This window comes from Cyrtonyx montezumae, unplaced genomic scaffold, assembly GCF_038088225.1.
Source record: "Cyrtonyx montezumae isolate F1298 unplaced genomic scaffold, pur_monq_1.0 scaffold_12, whole genome shotgun sequence".
Lineage (NCBI taxonomy): Eukaryota > Metazoa > Chordata > Aves > Galliformes > Odontophoridae > Cyrtonyx > Cyrtonyx montezumae.
Window position 1 is genome coordinate 18397577 of NW_027071848.1, and position 18280 is coordinate 18415856.

At 35.1% G+C, this 18280-nt stretch overlaps 1 protein-coding gene across 1 annotated transcript in view; it reads left to right on the plus strand.

Moving 5' to 3' along the window:
• Positions 1 to 18280, plus strand: part of B3GLCT (beta 3-glucosyltransferase) — a 49622-nt gene that overhangs the window by 17058 nt on the left and 14284 nt on the right. Inside the window, exons 4-8 of the mRNA XM_065730240.1 lie at positions 966 to 1075; positions 5683 to 5759; positions 8593 to 8704; positions 12905 to 13041; positions 14115 to 14178. Of these exons, the coding sequence (XP_065586312.1) occupies positions 966 to 1075; positions 5683 to 5759; positions 8593 to 8704; positions 12905 to 13041; positions 14115 to 14178 (500 nt within the window). The remainder of the gene's footprint in view (positions 1 to 965; positions 1076 to 5682; positions 5760 to 8592; positions 8705 to 12904; positions 13042 to 14114; positions 14179 to 18280) is intronic.

Below are 18280 nucleotides of genomic sequence, written 5' to 3' on the forward strand. Positions count from 1 at the left end.
ATATTTGTAAAGTTCAACCTTATCTGGTCAACAAAACAGGAACTGCAGTCTGTCTCTTCATTTCACACCTTGGTTGCTAGTTTGTTATGTTCTTGAGAAGGTTATACACCATAGATCAACTTGCTAAGACTTGAAAGGGGCATCTGTCCCATTGTCTTCCTCAGCCTCTGTTGACATCTGCTGCATTCTGCTTCTGAACTGGATCAAATGTAGCAGCTTTTCTCTGCTAGAATAGTCAGCACTTTGGAAGCTATCTGCTATCATCAAGAAAAACGGACTATCCACAGCTTCCTCATGCTATCAACCTTCATCACATAATCATACTTTTTAATAAGTGCTTTTTTTTTTTTTTCTGTTCGTGTTCGCAAAGCTACTTCTTTATTTTCTGTGGAATTACTCAACCTCCTTTCCCACATGAAGTTATTAACTGTGGATATTTTAAATGCTATGAAGAAACTGATGAGGCATTGATACTACCCTACCATAAGAAAGTTTTTCCTTGTTGCTCTCGTTTGTCTCCATCTTATATTTTATGTTTCTAGCTAAGGTTTTAAGCTCTTTAATGAGGAAGCATCTTTTCCATTTCATGTTCATCCATTGCTTAGTGAGGTGAGATTTCTGCTCTATGACAAGTGCTTTTTAACTTGGTAGTAATTAGGAGTTCTGGTCTACTGGAGAAAAAAATAGTTTAATGAATGTGGCTAATATTATTTTGTGTGTAAGTTTCTTTGTTGCTGCAGATCTCATTCTCATGTCCTGCTTTTTATAAGTTAATCCTTTACAAAACTATTTTAGATTTGTGTGTGTGTGTGTTAAATTATGCTTTTTTACAATTTCACAAGATGTTTGTATAACTAAAGAAATAGCTTCCTTTATAATACCCACACATACCTGGATTTTCAGCAGCTTGGGAGCAAAACTGGAAATAACTGTACTTGTCTCGAAATCTATTTTCTGGTTCACAGAATTAAAAGAAGTTATATTTATCATCCAGAGTCAAAGCAATTCCTTTCATTCCAAGAGAGCGGAAGATCTAAAAAGAGATATTTTAAAACAGGCTGCAGATCTTGGAAAGGTATGTTTAGATTATACAGGTTGTACTTTGTTATATACGTTTTTCCTGCATTTTACTACAAGAAAAAAAGAAAAGCTTTTATATTCCACCCTTTTCTGATCTACTGTATTCCTTTTATTGTCTTCTATATGCTTATATAAAAACTGTTTCAATGGTTATTCACTGATTTAATGCCATAATTTATCACTAAATAATTTTAATTTGAGCTATACCTTTTAGTAGAACAACTCTTTAGGTTTGAATGGCATTTGATATTGAAGTGATAAAAAAAAAAGCTTTGAAGTTTACCCCTATTTCTGTAGGAGTGTGATTTTTTCTCAGTGATCCCTAGAGGTCCCTTCCAACCCCTACAATTCTGTGATTCTGTGTTTTCTTGTCTTTGTTTTTAATTAAAATTAATTAAATATTTTTGTATTAAAATTAATAAGAATAATTTTAATTAAATAAAGATCAAGTGCTTTATGAAGTGAACAACACGATCACTCCAACAATACTTAGAATAATTTTTAGGTGAGTACATAATTTTACTAGAGCAAATGAAGATACTGTGAGGTAGATTCTGTCAGAATTTTATTGCACATGTAGCATTGTGGCCATAGAGCAACACTGTCACAGAATTGCAGTAGTTGGAAGGGACCTCAAGAGATCATTGAGTCCTACCCCCTGCTAAAGCAGTTACTGTACTGTAGGTCGCACAGGTAGGTGTCTAGATAGGTGTTGAATGTCTGCACAGAGGGAGACTCCACACCCTCTCTGGGCAGCCTGTACCAGCGCTCCGTCACCTTTATTGTAAAGAAGTTCTTCCCCAGTTTGGTACAAAACTTCCTATGTTGAAGTTTTAGGCCATTACTCGTTGTCCTATCACTATGCACCATTGAGAGGAGCCTGGCCTCATTCATTTGCTTCCCACCTCCCATTAGATATTTATTAACATTTATCAGGTCTGCCCGTAGTCTTCTTTTCCCCACACAGACCCAGGTTACTCAGCATTTCTTCATGAGGGCCTCCAGGCCCTTTATCTTTTTTTTGGCCCTCTGGAGTCCTTCTAGAAGATCACCCTTTTTAGAACTGGGGAACTCAGAACTGGACACAGTGCTCCAGATGCAGCCTCACCAGGAATGTAAAAAACAAGAATATAAGAAAAAGGTTTTGAGAATGATGCTGTCTTGTACTGAAAAGAAAAAATGAATATCACATACTTTCATATAACAATGGATGATGGGGTGTTTAAACTGTGTTACAGAAGCATGCAGTATTTTTTATCATTTGACTTACTTTGTTTTGAGCAAAATCATGTATTTTGTACCATTTCATAGAAATGTTAGAGATTTTGACTGGTTCTGCTTCTTTCTGTGTTCAACTACTTCTCTAGAGATTATTATTATCAGTTTAAGTGATCCAAGTACATTCATAAATATGTAAATGTACGCAGAGCCTCTCCACACTGCTTGAGGCAATGCTTGTGTCACTTATGTCGATTGAATTTTTGTTAATATTGTCTCTTAGTCAATCTACTTGTTTCCATCCAGTTCAGAGTCTTTAGATGTTTTATCTAGAGTAAGAACAGGTGGCAAGTGCTTGTAGTTCTGTTCTTGATTATTTATTATCTGAGGTATGATCAGATACCAGCTGGCCCATACTATTTTTCTGTAGCTCAGAAGTTCAGTTTCTTTGTTATCTGACAGGTTCATGCTTCCAGGAGGTTCCGTTTTTCTGTTTCTTACTTCCTTTGAGCATATCTCAGACTGTAGCATCTGGCTCTATAACCTGGTAAAGCCTCTTGGTGCCTATCTCAGCTTAATTGTGCCTTTGAATCACGGCCACAATATCTATTGTCCATTTGCCAATTGCTGTTGAGTATGGCATTAAACGCTTTAAAAATTTGCTACTTCTGAATCTGTGGTTATAAAATTTAGTGGCAGTACTTCCTGCTCACTGCAGCTTAGTTGTTTAATCTGTATATTCAGATAATCATTATCTTTAGAGACTTAATTTGTTGGAGACCTTTTAAAATTAATACTATCAATGCAGTGCAATCCGTAGTGCATCTGTTGCTTCAGCGTACAGATTTCTTGCTCAGTTCCAGGTGCTAGCCTGAAAGCCCTTGCTCCTGCTTTCTCTCCTTAAAGGCTTCACATCCCATGGAAGATTATTCCAGCTGCCACTAGTCAGATGATTCATTTTGGATCTTGTAGTTTTAACAAGGTTTAATGGATTATATTTAAGTTAAGTGCTGTGATACATTCTGTCCTGCCCTGTAAAAATATTTTTCCTTCTGGCTAGATTTTCCACAGGATCAACATAAACCTTGTTTTTGTTAGAGCAGATCTGTTTTATACATCACTTGAAATTATTTTATTTCCCAGTGTTATTGGATAAGTTGTTTTTTAGCGTTTAGATGTTTCCTTTGTACGAACAGATTTCTTCAGCTGCAAGGATTTATTCACGTGAAATAAACCCTACACTTTCTTACATTCATTCTTAGAGTGTTTCTTACATTTCATTTAGTAAATATATCCTTTTTTGTAAGATCTGTGATAATCATTTGAATGCGGGGGCAAGACCTCTGAATATCGTTCAAAACTCAGTAATTACAAGAATGAAGTTAATTAACTTTTTATATTGCTCAGTTCAAAATGTCAGTGGCTAGCAAGTGCTAATGGAAGACTCCACACTTCCTTTTGATTTTTGAAAGATGAAGCCCAGAAATTTAGAAATAGATTAAATTAGAAGTGGCTTATGTTTTTAGCCTTCTTTTTGGGGAATGTAGTTAATTTTTTGATAGACAAACATTTTGAACTTTAGTTAAATACTTGTATATTTTTTCCCAGTTCAGTGGTTTTATGAGTCTTCTCGTGTCCTGGTTGTCTGAACAATCTATTCAAGGGCTCATCTACAAGACTGGAAGCAAGTGTGTTGATGTCAAAGCACTTCCTGATAGAGGAAAGCATAGACATGTGTATAAATTCCATGTTGAGTGTCCGTTTCTTCAGTTTGCTACAGGACACCTGTTAGTCCTAGTGTCTGGGGAGATACTGTAGTGTCATGAACATAAGGCAAATGAAACAAACCTTGATGACTACTGAATGAAGTAAATTCTTTTTGACTTGCAAAAACCTTAGTGGACTTCTTACTTATTTTCTAATTGCTGAAACTCTAGGCAGCATGCTAGCAATTTCCAACCCAGTAATAAGCATGTTGAAATTTACTCCAGTTACTGCTGAGGAATTGCTTTTTAAAATTAAAAAAAAATAATATTCAATGGCTACCACCTTTTTTCCCCTGTAAAAACGTTACAGTGATGATAATTACTGTTCTTTCAGACAAATATGTTGTTGCAGAAAGCTTTATTTTGATGATAAAATTGCTGTAAAATCAGTCCTTATGCAATAGACTGCCCAAAATGTACTTTCAAATACAAATATTTATTGCATCTATTTTTCCAGACACTTGAGTAGCTAGCTACAGCATGTGGGCACTCAGGAATTAGTGCTTTGGTTATACATTTAAGTACACTTTGCTGGCAGCAAAGTTGTGTTTTGAGGATAGCAATGTTATATAAAGTAGGAAAAAAATGCTTTCTGCTTCATTGAAATTTTTTCTTCTCTGTGCCTTGTACCTCAAGTTATAGTCAGAAACACTTCACTTTAATTTACAGTTGTGACCTTGTTGTGATTGGTTAAATGCTTCTATCTTTCCTTGAATGTAAGTTCATCTGAAGGCAGATACATACACATCATCTTTCTCTGGATTTATGAAAACTGAGTACTGCTGTGGCCTTTCCCTGAACCCTTAGAAATGGCGTATAAAGTCTGAAGCAAACTCAGTACTTTTTCAAAATGATAGTCAGGCATGTAATAGAACAGAACGAGAGATGAGGATGACATAATTTTTAGATTCAAGGATCAGAATTTATGTTTCTAGTTGTATTGCTGATTTACTGTGAAAACTGAGCATGTCACTAGGATCCCGTTTACTGTAAGTAGTACTAAATTATTTTAAAGATTCATTTTATAGTTCTTCGCTTATACATCATATATAATTTTAAAGTAGGAGGCTGTGTCAGTGTTTTTGAATTGGTTGGAGATCTGACATGTTTAGTCACTTGTTGCTTAGTTTTTATTTAGCATTTAATAAATAAATTTTTATTTATTTTATTTTATGCTTAGTGTTGGCAGCTGTTGCTGCCCTCAGCGTGCTGACACCATGGATGACATCTGGGGCAAAAGTGTTCTGCAGTTTATTTCAAGCCTCTAGATACTCTTTCATAGCCTGATATTTTATGATAAGAAAATGAGCATGATATGTTGCTTAATTGATTACATGAGATCTATGCAAAAAAGTATATTAGCTTCATATCTAATACAGAATTAAGAAGTCATGAGTTGTAAGAAGCACTTAGGTTATCTTGTTTCAAAACATTCTAACTCACTTATTCTGTAGGCCTGCACGCTGGTAAAAGTGAAAAAGAACCCTGTAGGCATTCCAAAGTAATTGTTATTTTTTTTAATCTTTTTTTTTTTTTTTTTTTTAAGATTAATTGGTGCTTAGGAAAAAGAAGTGTATATTATCTATGTTTAACAAGAGTGTTTTTATTTTTCTTAAAGGAATTACCTACTGTTCTGCTTATTCATCAGATGGACAGACATGAAGGTGCATGGACCATATTACCATTAATGAGAGAGTAAGTGTAGTTAATGCTGGTTGTTTTCAGATATATATTTTTTAAAAGAAAGAATAAATATTACTTCTTAAGACATTTTTTTTCAGAAGCAACTGTTTTTTGATCGGAATAGTTAACTTATCTTTTCACTTCCTTGCTCTTCTTTTTTTTTCCTTTTTTTTCTAAAGCAATTTTCTGTTAAGTTTAATTAAATCTGATGAGGATATTCCAAAAGACCAGCTACAGAGGAAATTATACAGTATAACTGGACAACTACCTGCCTCAAATATTTACGGTTTTTGTGGTTATTAGAAAAAAAAACTAGTCAAAAGAAAACCATTTAAAAATGCATCTTTTCCAATTTGCTCACAGTGTTAGGTCTGTGAGAAGTATTTCAGAACCTCTGACTTGTCAGTTTACTTGACTGAATGAAGAGGATAAAAGTTGTTTGCTATTTCTTAGTAGGTAGTAAGTAATATCTGTATTTGATTTGTATCTTTGCTTACTGTGTTCCTCAGACGTAATACTCCTCTGTAGAGGAAAGATGTTGGTTTTAATGTATTTTTTAGAAGCTTGTTTTCATCTTAGTTTGGTCAGAGGACAGAATTTCAAGTATCTTTTCTAATTAGCTTATTCAAATTTCTTTGGGGAAGAATTGCTTCATTTATGTGGTAGGATGTTGCAAACTGTTAGGAAGCTATGATTCTTGTTTCCAAAAGTTCTAAAGATTCAGGGTGCTGAAAACTAATCAGGTAGGAAAATTATTTAATTAAACTTTCCTTAAGAAAATTGCCTTTAGAACCAATGCCAGAGGCTCTGTAGCCTCTTGAGGTTTAGTTTAGTTAATATTATTGTTCTTCTGATGTGCCTTTATTGCATTGGATTGACAACAGGATTGGATTTTCATGCTCTCCTCTCTTCTGCTTTCCATTTCTTTCTTTATGTGCAGAAATATGAAAATGGTGATTATAAAGTGACTATCTTTAATATATACATACACTGTGAGAAGATGCAGAAGGAGAAATTAAGTAAATTGAAAAATGGAAGATGATGTTCCAACCACATCATCTTTTTTTTTCCCCTTCTTAGCTCTTCATTCAGTTACCTAATATACCTTCTTCTGAATTATTTGCGTCTCAGAGGCAAGGTTAACAGATATAGCTCTTACAAGACAGCAAAACCTAAAAGCAAAAATACAGATACTCTTCTGCATGATAAAGTAGAAGAAATTTTATCAGGAACCAAAAGAAGAATCTTAATTGGAAGATTCTCATCTTAAAGAGAATTCGGGAATATCAGATTCACCGTGTCTATTTCTTATACCATTTTTGACAGAACAAACACATACTAGAAATAGGTTCATGTTTTGTGGCTAATAACACTTAGATTTTTTTTTATGTAAAGAAGAAGAGGAGAGATTCAAGGGATCAGCCTTGACAATGCTAAGAATTGCAATCTATTCTTATCTGAAAACTTTCAGCAGAATGACTTCACTGGGTCTGTAGTTGTCAGCATTTTGAGGCCCCTAAATAGTTTTGAAAATTCTTAATTTTTAGTTTTTTGTCACAGGTTGAGTTAGACAAAGTATTTGCTTTCTGAAGATGTAATCATAAGACATCATTGACATGCATTACCCTTACCCTGAAAGTGGATTAAATGTCTCAGTGATTCCTTGCAATCTGAGTTCCAAATTGGTATTGTAGGAACTCTAAATTTAAAATCCATAGTCTTGAAAGTCATTATCTGTCTACCAACAATTACATAACAGGTTATGCCTTTAGTGAAATGTTACGTAGTATATTCACAAGGTGTAGTAAGTCTTTGCATGTGTATCATTCCAGTGATTTCTCCTTGCCATTGATCAATCTACTTTGATGTAAAACCAGATGTTTTTCCTAAAGCTCTAGCTGTGCACTAAAGCCTTCAGTCTTTACAGGACACTGAATACTGTACATATTTAAAAACATGAGGGTATCAGATACCCATTCAGGTACTTGTTTGCAATGTTTTACAAGGAACAGCTAGGAAATGCTAAGTTCAGTAGGCTTTCCCAACTGATGATAATTTGTTTGTTGCCTGAATGATAGAGTTGCCCTAGATTTCAGAGATAAGAAGACAACTGTATGCTTTCTTATAATTATTATAGTTAAGCAAAATGGCATCACAGATGGAAAACAGTGAATAATCAAATAGCATTGCAAGACACAGAAGAAAGGAAATTTTTCTTGTTAAGTTGTGGAAGAATTCGATCAGAATAGTGGATAAATAAAATATGAGAATTTCCTGAAGGAGTAAGGAAATCGCCATTAAGATTAGTGTTAGCTTAGAGGAAGATGGAGAATCCCTTCAGTCTGTGTAGTATAAATGTATTAAAAGCAATAATTAATTTCTTAAGTTGGAGACAGTTATATGATCACATCAAACAGTCATGACAAAACATGTGACTAACAGTTTGTTTACAGATTGTTGCAGTGTTAGATGTCCAGTAGCAAGACTCCTTGGAAGAAAGCTGAGGTAGAGGGGATGGTAATAGAAACTGCTATGTATATGCTTCTGAATTCATAGATTGCTATACTAGTAGTACATGTACATTTTTAGAATAAACATTCTTTACGTATGTCTGTTCCTGTCTTTATAGAATAAACTAGTGCTATATAAATAGGTATCAGCAGAGGCAGTATCTTTATCCATTCACTGCGGTGTTCATTTATGCAATTCTTCATTAATAGTAATAGCTTATGTTTGTGTAAATGAATAATTAATTGCAAAGTGCTCATATTTGAGGAATGGGGTGGAATCTATCACTGTCTTCATAAACCAGTAAAGCATAGTAAATGATGATTTCTTTTGTTAGTTTCTCTGTTGCCTATGGTAGGAATTCCTCATGGATTTTCTTCTGTGAAGAAGATACAAGAATACAAGTTGTAAAGCTGCTAGAAATACTTAGAAGATTTGACACCTCTAAGGTGAAGTAAAAAATTAGATATTTAACTTTCTTTTGAATATGCTTGAATAGGTTTTTAGATGAAACAGAGGGGGAGGAATCATTTTATTTATAAGTACAGAAGTATAAGCACAGAATTCCATGTTATGAAGCAGTTTATAGTGACAATAATTATTTTTTTTAACACTGCTTTTATGGCTTACTGCTTCAAGCATTGAAAACATATACCCAAACAGATGCTGAGGCTGAAAGTGAGCAAGGTATTTAAGATGAAGAACCACAAGGACGTGTATAGCTGTTGAAAAACTGTTAAAACTGAGCTGAAGAATGCCTTTGTGTATATCCCAGAAACGATGTAGCAACAGTAAAAAGATAGATACAATCTGCTGTGTGTTCTCCCTCCCCTTTTCCTGTCATCAGTTTTGATCATCATCAAGTGGAATGACTGTTACTAGTCTTAACTGTCTGTGATATAATATGGTATCATATTTTAATTGCGTTTTCCTTCTGAGCTGTATTAATGATAAGAGAGAAGGAAAAAAATGTGTATGCTTGAAGAGAAAGAACAACAAAAGACTTGCAGAGCAAACAAAAAATGCTGTCACCAAGGAGCAAAGTAGATTTTATAGCCAAACTAGTAAGAGAGCTGCTAATATATAGAGTTCTCAGTATTCAGAAGAAAAGAAAAGCCTAATGACCTTTATAAAAAAATAAAAGAAGCCAAAACCTCAGAAATATGCTTTGCTTCCTTATTGTTACCTTGACTGAGTATTGAACTCTGTTTCAGGTCTTGGTGTAGAATACTTGCTTCCATTTCAGGCATCTCACCTTATCATATTTTCATGCAATTCTTTTCTAAAATAGTAACAGTATTAATTTAGATATCTTACTCTTTTTAAACATACTGTTTTCAAAATGGCATATTGAGTATTTTCAGGCTTTGGGAATATCCACTTATTTCTGTTTCAGAAAACACCTAATTGATGCTTCCTGAACAGAAACACAAAATCTATTTTAAATGCTGTTCACATGCCAGTTTTAATATCTGCTGTGCAGTATGTGTAAATCCTTTAACAACAGCAAATTGTGATTTTGCGTGCTTTAAAAATAAAGTATGTTTTGCTTTTGTACAGAGAGATGGTCGTTTTAGTATGACAGTCCATAACTGTTTCCTTAAATCAAATCGTATCCATTGTTTATGTAATTTAAGATGAGCTAGACTAGAATGAGCTCATTCATAATTCATTCTTTCCATGTCAGCAGACTGCATAATAAAAAGTTGGTGTGCACTTTCACAATTAAAGGTCCAAAAGGAACATGTGTATGGTTGATGAATCTGCAGCTTTTCAGTCTCAAAATGTAGAGGTTAGTAACAGAACTATTGAGAGTGATATGAATATAATATGAGTGAAAATAGATGTGTTGAAGCACTGTAAGAGACCATGGAGGAATAGGGAGAGTACCTGTACTGATAACGAGGGACATTACTGACTGCAATAAAACTAATAAACACTGAGGAATGTCTGATTTACATAAAGACCACAAGGCCAGCACTCAGGTGATTGGCTGTGTCTGGACACAAAGAAACACTTTTTAATATGAGGTTGATGAAGCACAGGTTGCCCAGTGAGTCTGTGGATCCTCCTCCATGAGGATCTTCGAAAGCTGCCTGGATGTAGGCCCGAGCATCCTGCTCTGGGTGCCCCTGCCTGGGCAGAAGTCTCCCTTCCAACCTCAACCCCCCTGTGATACTAAGATTCAACAGCCAGTTGATTCAGTCTTTGCTTTCATAATGAGAAATAACAGCAAGGTTAAATCAGATTGTATTTTCCTCTCCTTTCATCCCAACAAAATGAGAAACTGCAACCCCAAAGGCATGCAGAATGATGGGCTGATGGGCAACAATGACTTAATAGCTGTCAGTAGTAAAATGTGTAAAAGTTGTCTAAATAAGCAGTTTGTACTGGAGAATCATATCAACTCAGAAGGCGTAGCAAGGATGTAACAGCTGAAATCACCTGTCCTCTTAGGCAGAAACTGTGGGCAGATGAATGTGGCACTCTTGTCTTGGTGTTTGTAAGTGGATACAGAACAGATAGGTAGAATCATGATGATTAGCAACTAGTTATCTGGCTGCTAATTATCCATACTGCAACAGATCTTTTTTTCTTTTTTAATCAATTTTTTTGCCTGTATGCAATTTGTTTACTATTATTTCTTATATAAGTTATATAAGTTCCTTAGTTTATAGTTGATTTCATCTTGTAAAGGCAGCCTGCACAAATCAGCATGTTCTGCTTATCAGTTTAGTAAATAAGCAATGTTATGAGCAGAGAAGCTCAGCAGTAAACTGGAATTCCTTCACTGTGTTTAATTTTACCAGCAACTATACTCTGTGAAAGCCCAAGGAGTGTGTATGTAGGTATTTAATATGCTGTATTTTATTGAGAAAGGGAAATAAGGTTCTTTTGTAATTAACAGATTGTTTTGGTGGCAAAATTAGTGTACTGATTTTGTATAAAGATAAGGTATTTCTCGCTGTAGTCCAGCAGAATGATGGTCCTGCAAATGGTACTGTGATGAAAACATTAATATTTTTGCTTATTTCTGAAATCAGCAAGAATGCTTGTGTTTCGAATGTTTCAAAATGTTGAAGACCCTAGAAGTTTTCAAAATTCTTTTGCATAAAGGCTTCTAAAGAATTACTTTGATTTTTTTTCTAGGCAGTCACCTCTATGCATAAAAATTAATGTTTGCCTGTTCTCTTTCATCTCTGAACATTTTGTTTTTAAATCATCTCACTGAACACTACTGAATCCTTCCAATAAAGGAAAGAGAAAACAGGATCTGTTAGGATTGAAGGTATAAATGAAAAGAAGAGTAAATAAATAATGGGCAGTGTATCCTATGAAACTGATTTTTAAAAACTGGTTGAAAAAGTCTTCATCCTTATCTTTTTCATATATTAGAAAGTGTCAATTTAACTTTGGCTGTTCCTCAACAGATTCCTGAACAGCACTCAGCATGAGGAGGCACATGAGGATTATGGGGGCAAAAAAGTGAAAGAAGTAACTAGTCAAGTACAAGCTATATTCATTGTAGTTTTAATGAGAGTAGCTGGTCAAAGTAGAGAAGGGAAATGTGCAGAATTCATGGGGAAAGCACTCAGCATCTCACACACACACACACACACACACACACACATGCATACAAATGCAAACCGTGTTACACTTTTATCAGTGCCATGGAGAGCCAGGATTCTCATCAGGGATGGAATCCATTCTCTTTAACTCATAGCTGATTTTATGGGTCCAAGCTACAGGCTGGGTACACCACAGGACCTTTGCAGAGATGAGTTCTTGAAACAAGCAGCGTCCCATAGCTTTAGCTCAGTGCATGTGCCAAGATGGGTATCCCCTTTTGTGAAAATTTCCATACTGGAATGATTTAATATAATATAACTGTTAGGGTGGTTGAGAATTATGTTTCATCAGTTGTACATGTAGGCATGAAAAGCAATTTTAATACATATATTTATGTTCATTACAGTCCTTATTTGCAAAAATATTTGTTCTATATCCATTCCAAACAGAAATACTGGGAGAACTGATACTAATGTTAAAGAAATAGTATTGAAGTATTTTCAGATACAGCAGAATCAGTGGTAAATTCTTAAACACATATTAAAAACTATAATAAAAATATATTTTTTATATATCAACAGTGATTGAGCAGCTTCTGATCTCTGAAATACTTGGGTTTTTTTTGTTTGTTTTTTACTTTACAAATGCTTACTGGAGTACATTTTCTCTTAACTATTTAGAAGAGTTTCTGAAAGCAATTAAGTGCCTTTAACTGTCTTAATCTGTAGTCAATTTGTGTGGTCAAAGACTGGAACAGATGGCCCAGAGAGACAGCTTGGTCTGACTGCCCAGCTTGAGCAGAGAGTCTGGACATGGTGACATCTAGAGGTCCTTTTCAACCTCAGACATTCTGCAATTCTGGTTTGAACAGCTGGAATCCAGAGTTTGAAAATATCATGAACTTAAAGAGGTGCCTCCAGTTTCGTCTCTTATCAAATACAATTTTTGTCTCTATTAGTGTGAACAATATGCACCCTTGTTTTTGTTTACAGGTTTGCTTTATTCAGAATGAGTGCAGTCATCACCTTCACTGAAAGGATGCTGTAGATGAACAAAATTGTTTCCTATATTCTTTACAGGAATGGTTTTTAGGTAAAGCATTATATGATGAAGAATCTACAATAATTCACCACTATGCCTTTGCTGAAAATCCTACAGTCTTCAAATTTCCAGACTTTGCTGCTGGTTGGGCGCTTAGTATTCCACTCGTTAACAAGTAAGAATTGAATTTTTAATTGCCTCTGAATTGTTTATTATAGCAATGAAGTCGAGAATTCACAATTTTTTCTAGATGCTAGTCCTTGTTATTTTAATGAGTTATGATTTCAAACATAATACTTTCTTAATATTTTTAAGTATAAAAGATGTATGTATGCTTACAATGCACAGAAAGGTAAATATGCTAGGTTAAATTCAGATTTTAATTTTCAGCTGTCTTTGGTACTGATTGCAGCTTAGCTAGGGCAGATAGCTTGGGATGTAGTCAGTACAGGCTGTCTGTTTAGCCTTTATTTGACTTCATGTGTTGGTTTTATTGCCTGCATTTTCTTGCTGCTGCCACCTTTATTATTAACGTCTGTGCGCTAGTTCACTATCATTTGAGGACCTAAGATATGTAGCAAGGCACAGTAATGCTCAGCTAGCTCTGGGTATGCCTGCATAGTTTTCTGCTCCTGCTATAAACTTAGTTTGGAGGCATTCCTTTGACCAAATTCCATTTCTTTCTTAATCTGTACATTCATGCATAGTTATTACAAGTAAATGCTCAAGAATTTGTAAATAGACACATGTACAGAAGTAGATGTACAGAAGTAGAAGCATCTTCGTTGTACCTGTGCATGTGATTTATTTTGCTTACTTATGCATATCTAAAAGAAAATTTAATGTCAGCTATTTCTCAGTGCCATCTCTCTAATTTTAAAAATTACAGAAAGCAGATTTATTCCTGGTTCTCAGAGTGACTTCATTGCCCTCTCATTCTATAGTGAGAATATGGATGTTTATTTCCAATTAGATGCTTTGTTTTTAAATGAGATTTTAGACAGGAAAAATGTGTCAAAACGTATGTGCCCATAACTGATATTAACATCATTGCTCTGTGTGCAAATAAAGAAAAAAATGGTAGGAAAAAGAAACACAAGTTTTTTTTCATGGCAATATATGCAGAATATATCTTTCATTGTACATAGTTAAAAAATGCTGGTCGCACTTTGCTGCGTACAGTAATGATTGATTATTTTTTAATGCACTTTCTGAAGAGAGTAAATGTCTTGATCTTTAATTGTACAGGCTTGCAACTAAATTGAAAAGTGAACCACTCAAGTCAGACTTTACAATAGATTTAAAACATGAGGTAAGCAGTGTGCTGTACTTCTGACGTAAGTAGGAAAAAGAAGCTATGAAATCTGTATTCTTAAGTATAATTTTATAATGAAAAATAAGAGATGGCTAAAATTTTTTAATACAGTAGCATGCTTAATTTCTTTCCCTTTCTTTGAGAACATAATAACTTAATACTTTAAAATTATGTTTTAAGCATAGAAGAATTCTTGAATAAAACTGCATTTATAACATGCATGGTTGTATACAGTGAGATATATTCTATGATTTGTTCTGTACAGAGAGAGAGTTGCTTCTAATTTGTAAAACTTACACTGGCACAAATAATATCTCAGACACTGGCAAGTCTCAGTTACTTTTTAAGTCAGATTCTAATTAGATCTGATGAACTTGGGATGATGTAGCTTGTGGAGTAGAAATTATGTCAACTAATGAAATGTGTCAATTAGAAATTTATTTGCATTTGGCTGCCAATGTTTAAAAGAAAATGGATGAGTTGATGGAAGGGAACATGAAAGGAAGGAAGAGGAATCTGAAAAAAGATAGATGCTATTTTTTCTGCCTTCAAAGCATTTGTGTAGCTCAGGGTTTTGTATTTATCATCAGAAAGAACTCCTGAACCATGGGGCAGTTAGGATGAATCTGGAGTAAGCTTGTTGACTTGGGCCTGAAACGTTGAATAAATGTAATCTTTTTATACTCTCCTGAAAGCCAGCTATAAATTTTGGTTCTGGCCCAGAAGGAGAGAAAATTAAACTATTGCTGCTCTTCCAGGTCTTTATTCTGTAATGGTTAGAAGGCTCCTCATTTCCAACACAAATCTATAGTGTATTTATAGAGTATAAATTGATAGCATATTTAAATTAATTTGTTTTTGTGCCAATGCTATTCTTTCACATAGTTTTCATGAGTCAAAACTCATGAATTTCTCAAAAGCCATTGGACCCCTCTCAGCCTCCATTTTGTTACACGAAACATGGCAATAAGCTGTAGTCCTAAATGCAGTCCTTTTTTTTTTCTAAATTCAAGATTTTTGCTTCACACAGTTAATCTTGTTTTTTAACTTGCCTCAAAGTAATTTAGATATTCCTAATATCCTAGCCTGTCTCAGCACTCCCAAGGCTTTTAAACAGTGTCATTATTGCACTCTACCACTTCCTGAAGGGAGGCTGTGGTGAGGAGGGGGTGGGCCTCTTCTCCCTGATAAATAATGACAGGACGAGAGGGAATGGCCACAAGTTGCGCCGGGGAAGATTTAGATTAGACCTGAGGAAACATTTTTTCTCTGAAAGAGTGGTCAGGCACTGGAATGGCCTGCCTAGGGAGGTGGTTGAGGCACCATCCCTAGCGCTGTTCAAGAAGCGTTTAGATGAGGTGCTAAGGGATTTGGTTTAGTAGTTGGGTAGGGATAGTGATAGGAGGATGGTTGGACTAGATGATCTTGTAGGTCCTTTCCAACCTTATGAACCTATGAACCTATGAATCCAAAACAGTCGCTAGCAGACTTTTCTTCTGTGTACCACAAACTGATTCGTGAAAAACAATTGATGACTTGCCTTGAAAAATTCTTTCTATCCCCTTCTTATTCTGTTAGCAGTTCTTTGCATGTGTTTCATTTCAAATTTACTGTCATTTATAGCCTACTTCAGCTCTGTAGTTATTCTTTCTGCATGATCTCACAGCTCTCCAGAGACAGTTCCATTCCCACTCATTTATTTTATAAATCACCTTCTTCTACTCCTTAAATCATTTTTATCTTGCTACAGCCTTGTGTGAATCAAGATTGACATCAAATCAAAGGGCATAATCTGCAATCTTTAGTGACTGTGTGTACTGTTTAAATTTATGAAGGATTATAAATGTTTTAAGACCTATTTTAGTTGACAAGTCCTGATAACGTGCTTCTTTAGTCGTTGGTGTTTTACTGTATCAGTTTTTTCACCTTATCACTTTCCTATGTCCTTATTTCTTACATCCATAATTTTTATCCCTTTCCATCTTGCAAGTATAGTCATGATGCTGTTTATTTGTAGATTTCTTATTAGACATTTTGTAATTGCATGATACTGTGTATGTCCTGATACTCAAAACTGGAAGGGAATAATAGATTTTTTTTATATGTAACATTAGATTTAATCTAGAGGTAAGACTGTCTTTCGACTGTTGATGGTATATATGTTTCCGTTCTTCTAGAAGCAGTCTGTTATCCTGCTCAGTAACCAAAAGGGCAGTCTATTCTCACTTCTGAAGTATGATAGTTTCACACTACTCTAAGGATTTTTATTCAAGAATTCATTATTCAGTGGAAAATCTTGGCGCATTATAAACTTTCAAAAATAATATTAATTTACAATTATTAAATGTTCTCTGTGCAGCAGAAGCGTTGCCTTTTTGTTGCTTCATGTGATTTGTTCTGAATAGCTTAGGTTTGAATAAATGCAGTTACTGGAAGCTGTTTCTAAATCCCATTTCCTGTTGTTACATAGTCTTCCATCTACAAGGTGGGATGAAGAGCTGTTTACATCCTATAACATGACTGTAGCGGCAAGGCAGAAAGATAGCTTTGGAGATGTGTACATTTCTTGTCTGCTCTTTTCCACAAGTGTGTGTGTGTGTGTTATGTGTTATTTCCATGTTCCTCTTCTACGCCAACCACCATGAATGGCTGAACTGCTACTCATGCTTCCATTTTCTTCTGTACAGAGGAGCCTCTCCTTTTAGTACTCTGTTGAAATTACCTTAAATGCTAAAATCATATGTGTTTCCAAAGCAGTGCTGAAACAGCAAAGAAACAGACCACTTAACTATAGTGAGGCTTAGAGAAATAAGAATTTGCAAACTACAGAACTGCTGCTGACCTGCAGTGGCTTAATGAGTCACTGCTTCCTGAGCACTGGTAGTTAGTGTTTGCATTCATGGCTCCCAGTCATCTGCATTTCTTCAATTACAACAAAAAATACAGTAGTAAGAGTGTAGACTAAAGACTGTGCACTTGCACTTGTGATGATCTGAGTGCATTTGTATTATGACAGTTACAAGCAGCAATTAAAAAAAAATCATCATTTAATTACTCTAGTATGTTACTGTATCCTATTTGTTTGCTATCCAAAACCCGTTAAATCTAGAAGTCTCAAGAATATGATTTTCTTCTCAAGCCTGCCTCTGGTCCTAGCTGTTCTCATAACAATCTGGCAGTTTTGTTTTATTCACACTAAGTTCCCAAAATGGCTGTGTGTAGGTTTTAGGGTTTTTCTGTTCCATCTTTTTTTGAGGATATTGAGTTCGTTGAACACGAGTCAGCAGTGCGTCTGTGCTGCTAAGAAAGCTAACAGTATTTTTGACTGCATTAGGCAAAGCATTGCTAGTAAATCAAGGGAGATGGTGAGGCTACACCTGGAGCACAGTTCTGGGGCCATCAGTACAAGAGAGACCAGGACATACTAGAAAGGGTCCAATATAAGACCACCAAGATGATGAAAGTACTAGAGCTCTTCTTCTTCACTGCCTTTTTTGCATACTGGGTCTGGTCCAAAATTCCAGTGAAACACATACTTGTTTTTCATGCAAGAATCATTGGGGAATATTTGTAAAAAGCATTGGAAATAGAAAATAGAAGACAAGATAGTTTTTTTTTTTCCTGCCTTGGAGGAGACCCATTCCATTCCACCTGTAGGGTAGAGTCAAGCTCCTTTTTGCTACACTATTAATTTCATGAATCTTAATTCTTGTACGGTAACTCAGTTTCATGAGGTAGCATGGAGGGTCTTTCTTTGAATATTTATGATGTGTTGGCATAGGGTCCCTTTTGAAAAGTAAAAGCTGTGACTTTGGAATTAGTTAAGCAGAAGCAGACTGGGGTCTCAGAGCTCCTGCATTAGTGAGCTCACACAGCTCTCATACAAAATGGAAGATGTTTTCACATCTTTGACCTATTTTTGAGTCTGAGCATTCAGAGTTAGAAGTGCACGACTGTGCAGGTCAGAAGCTTTGAATACCCGTACTTAGTGAGATACTCTTTTCGCTTTTCAGAAACTTCTTTTTACTCTTAACAAATTTTTGAACAATTTTGTAAGAAACCAAGTTAATCTTCTAAGTGATCTGAAGAATGCCCAGTG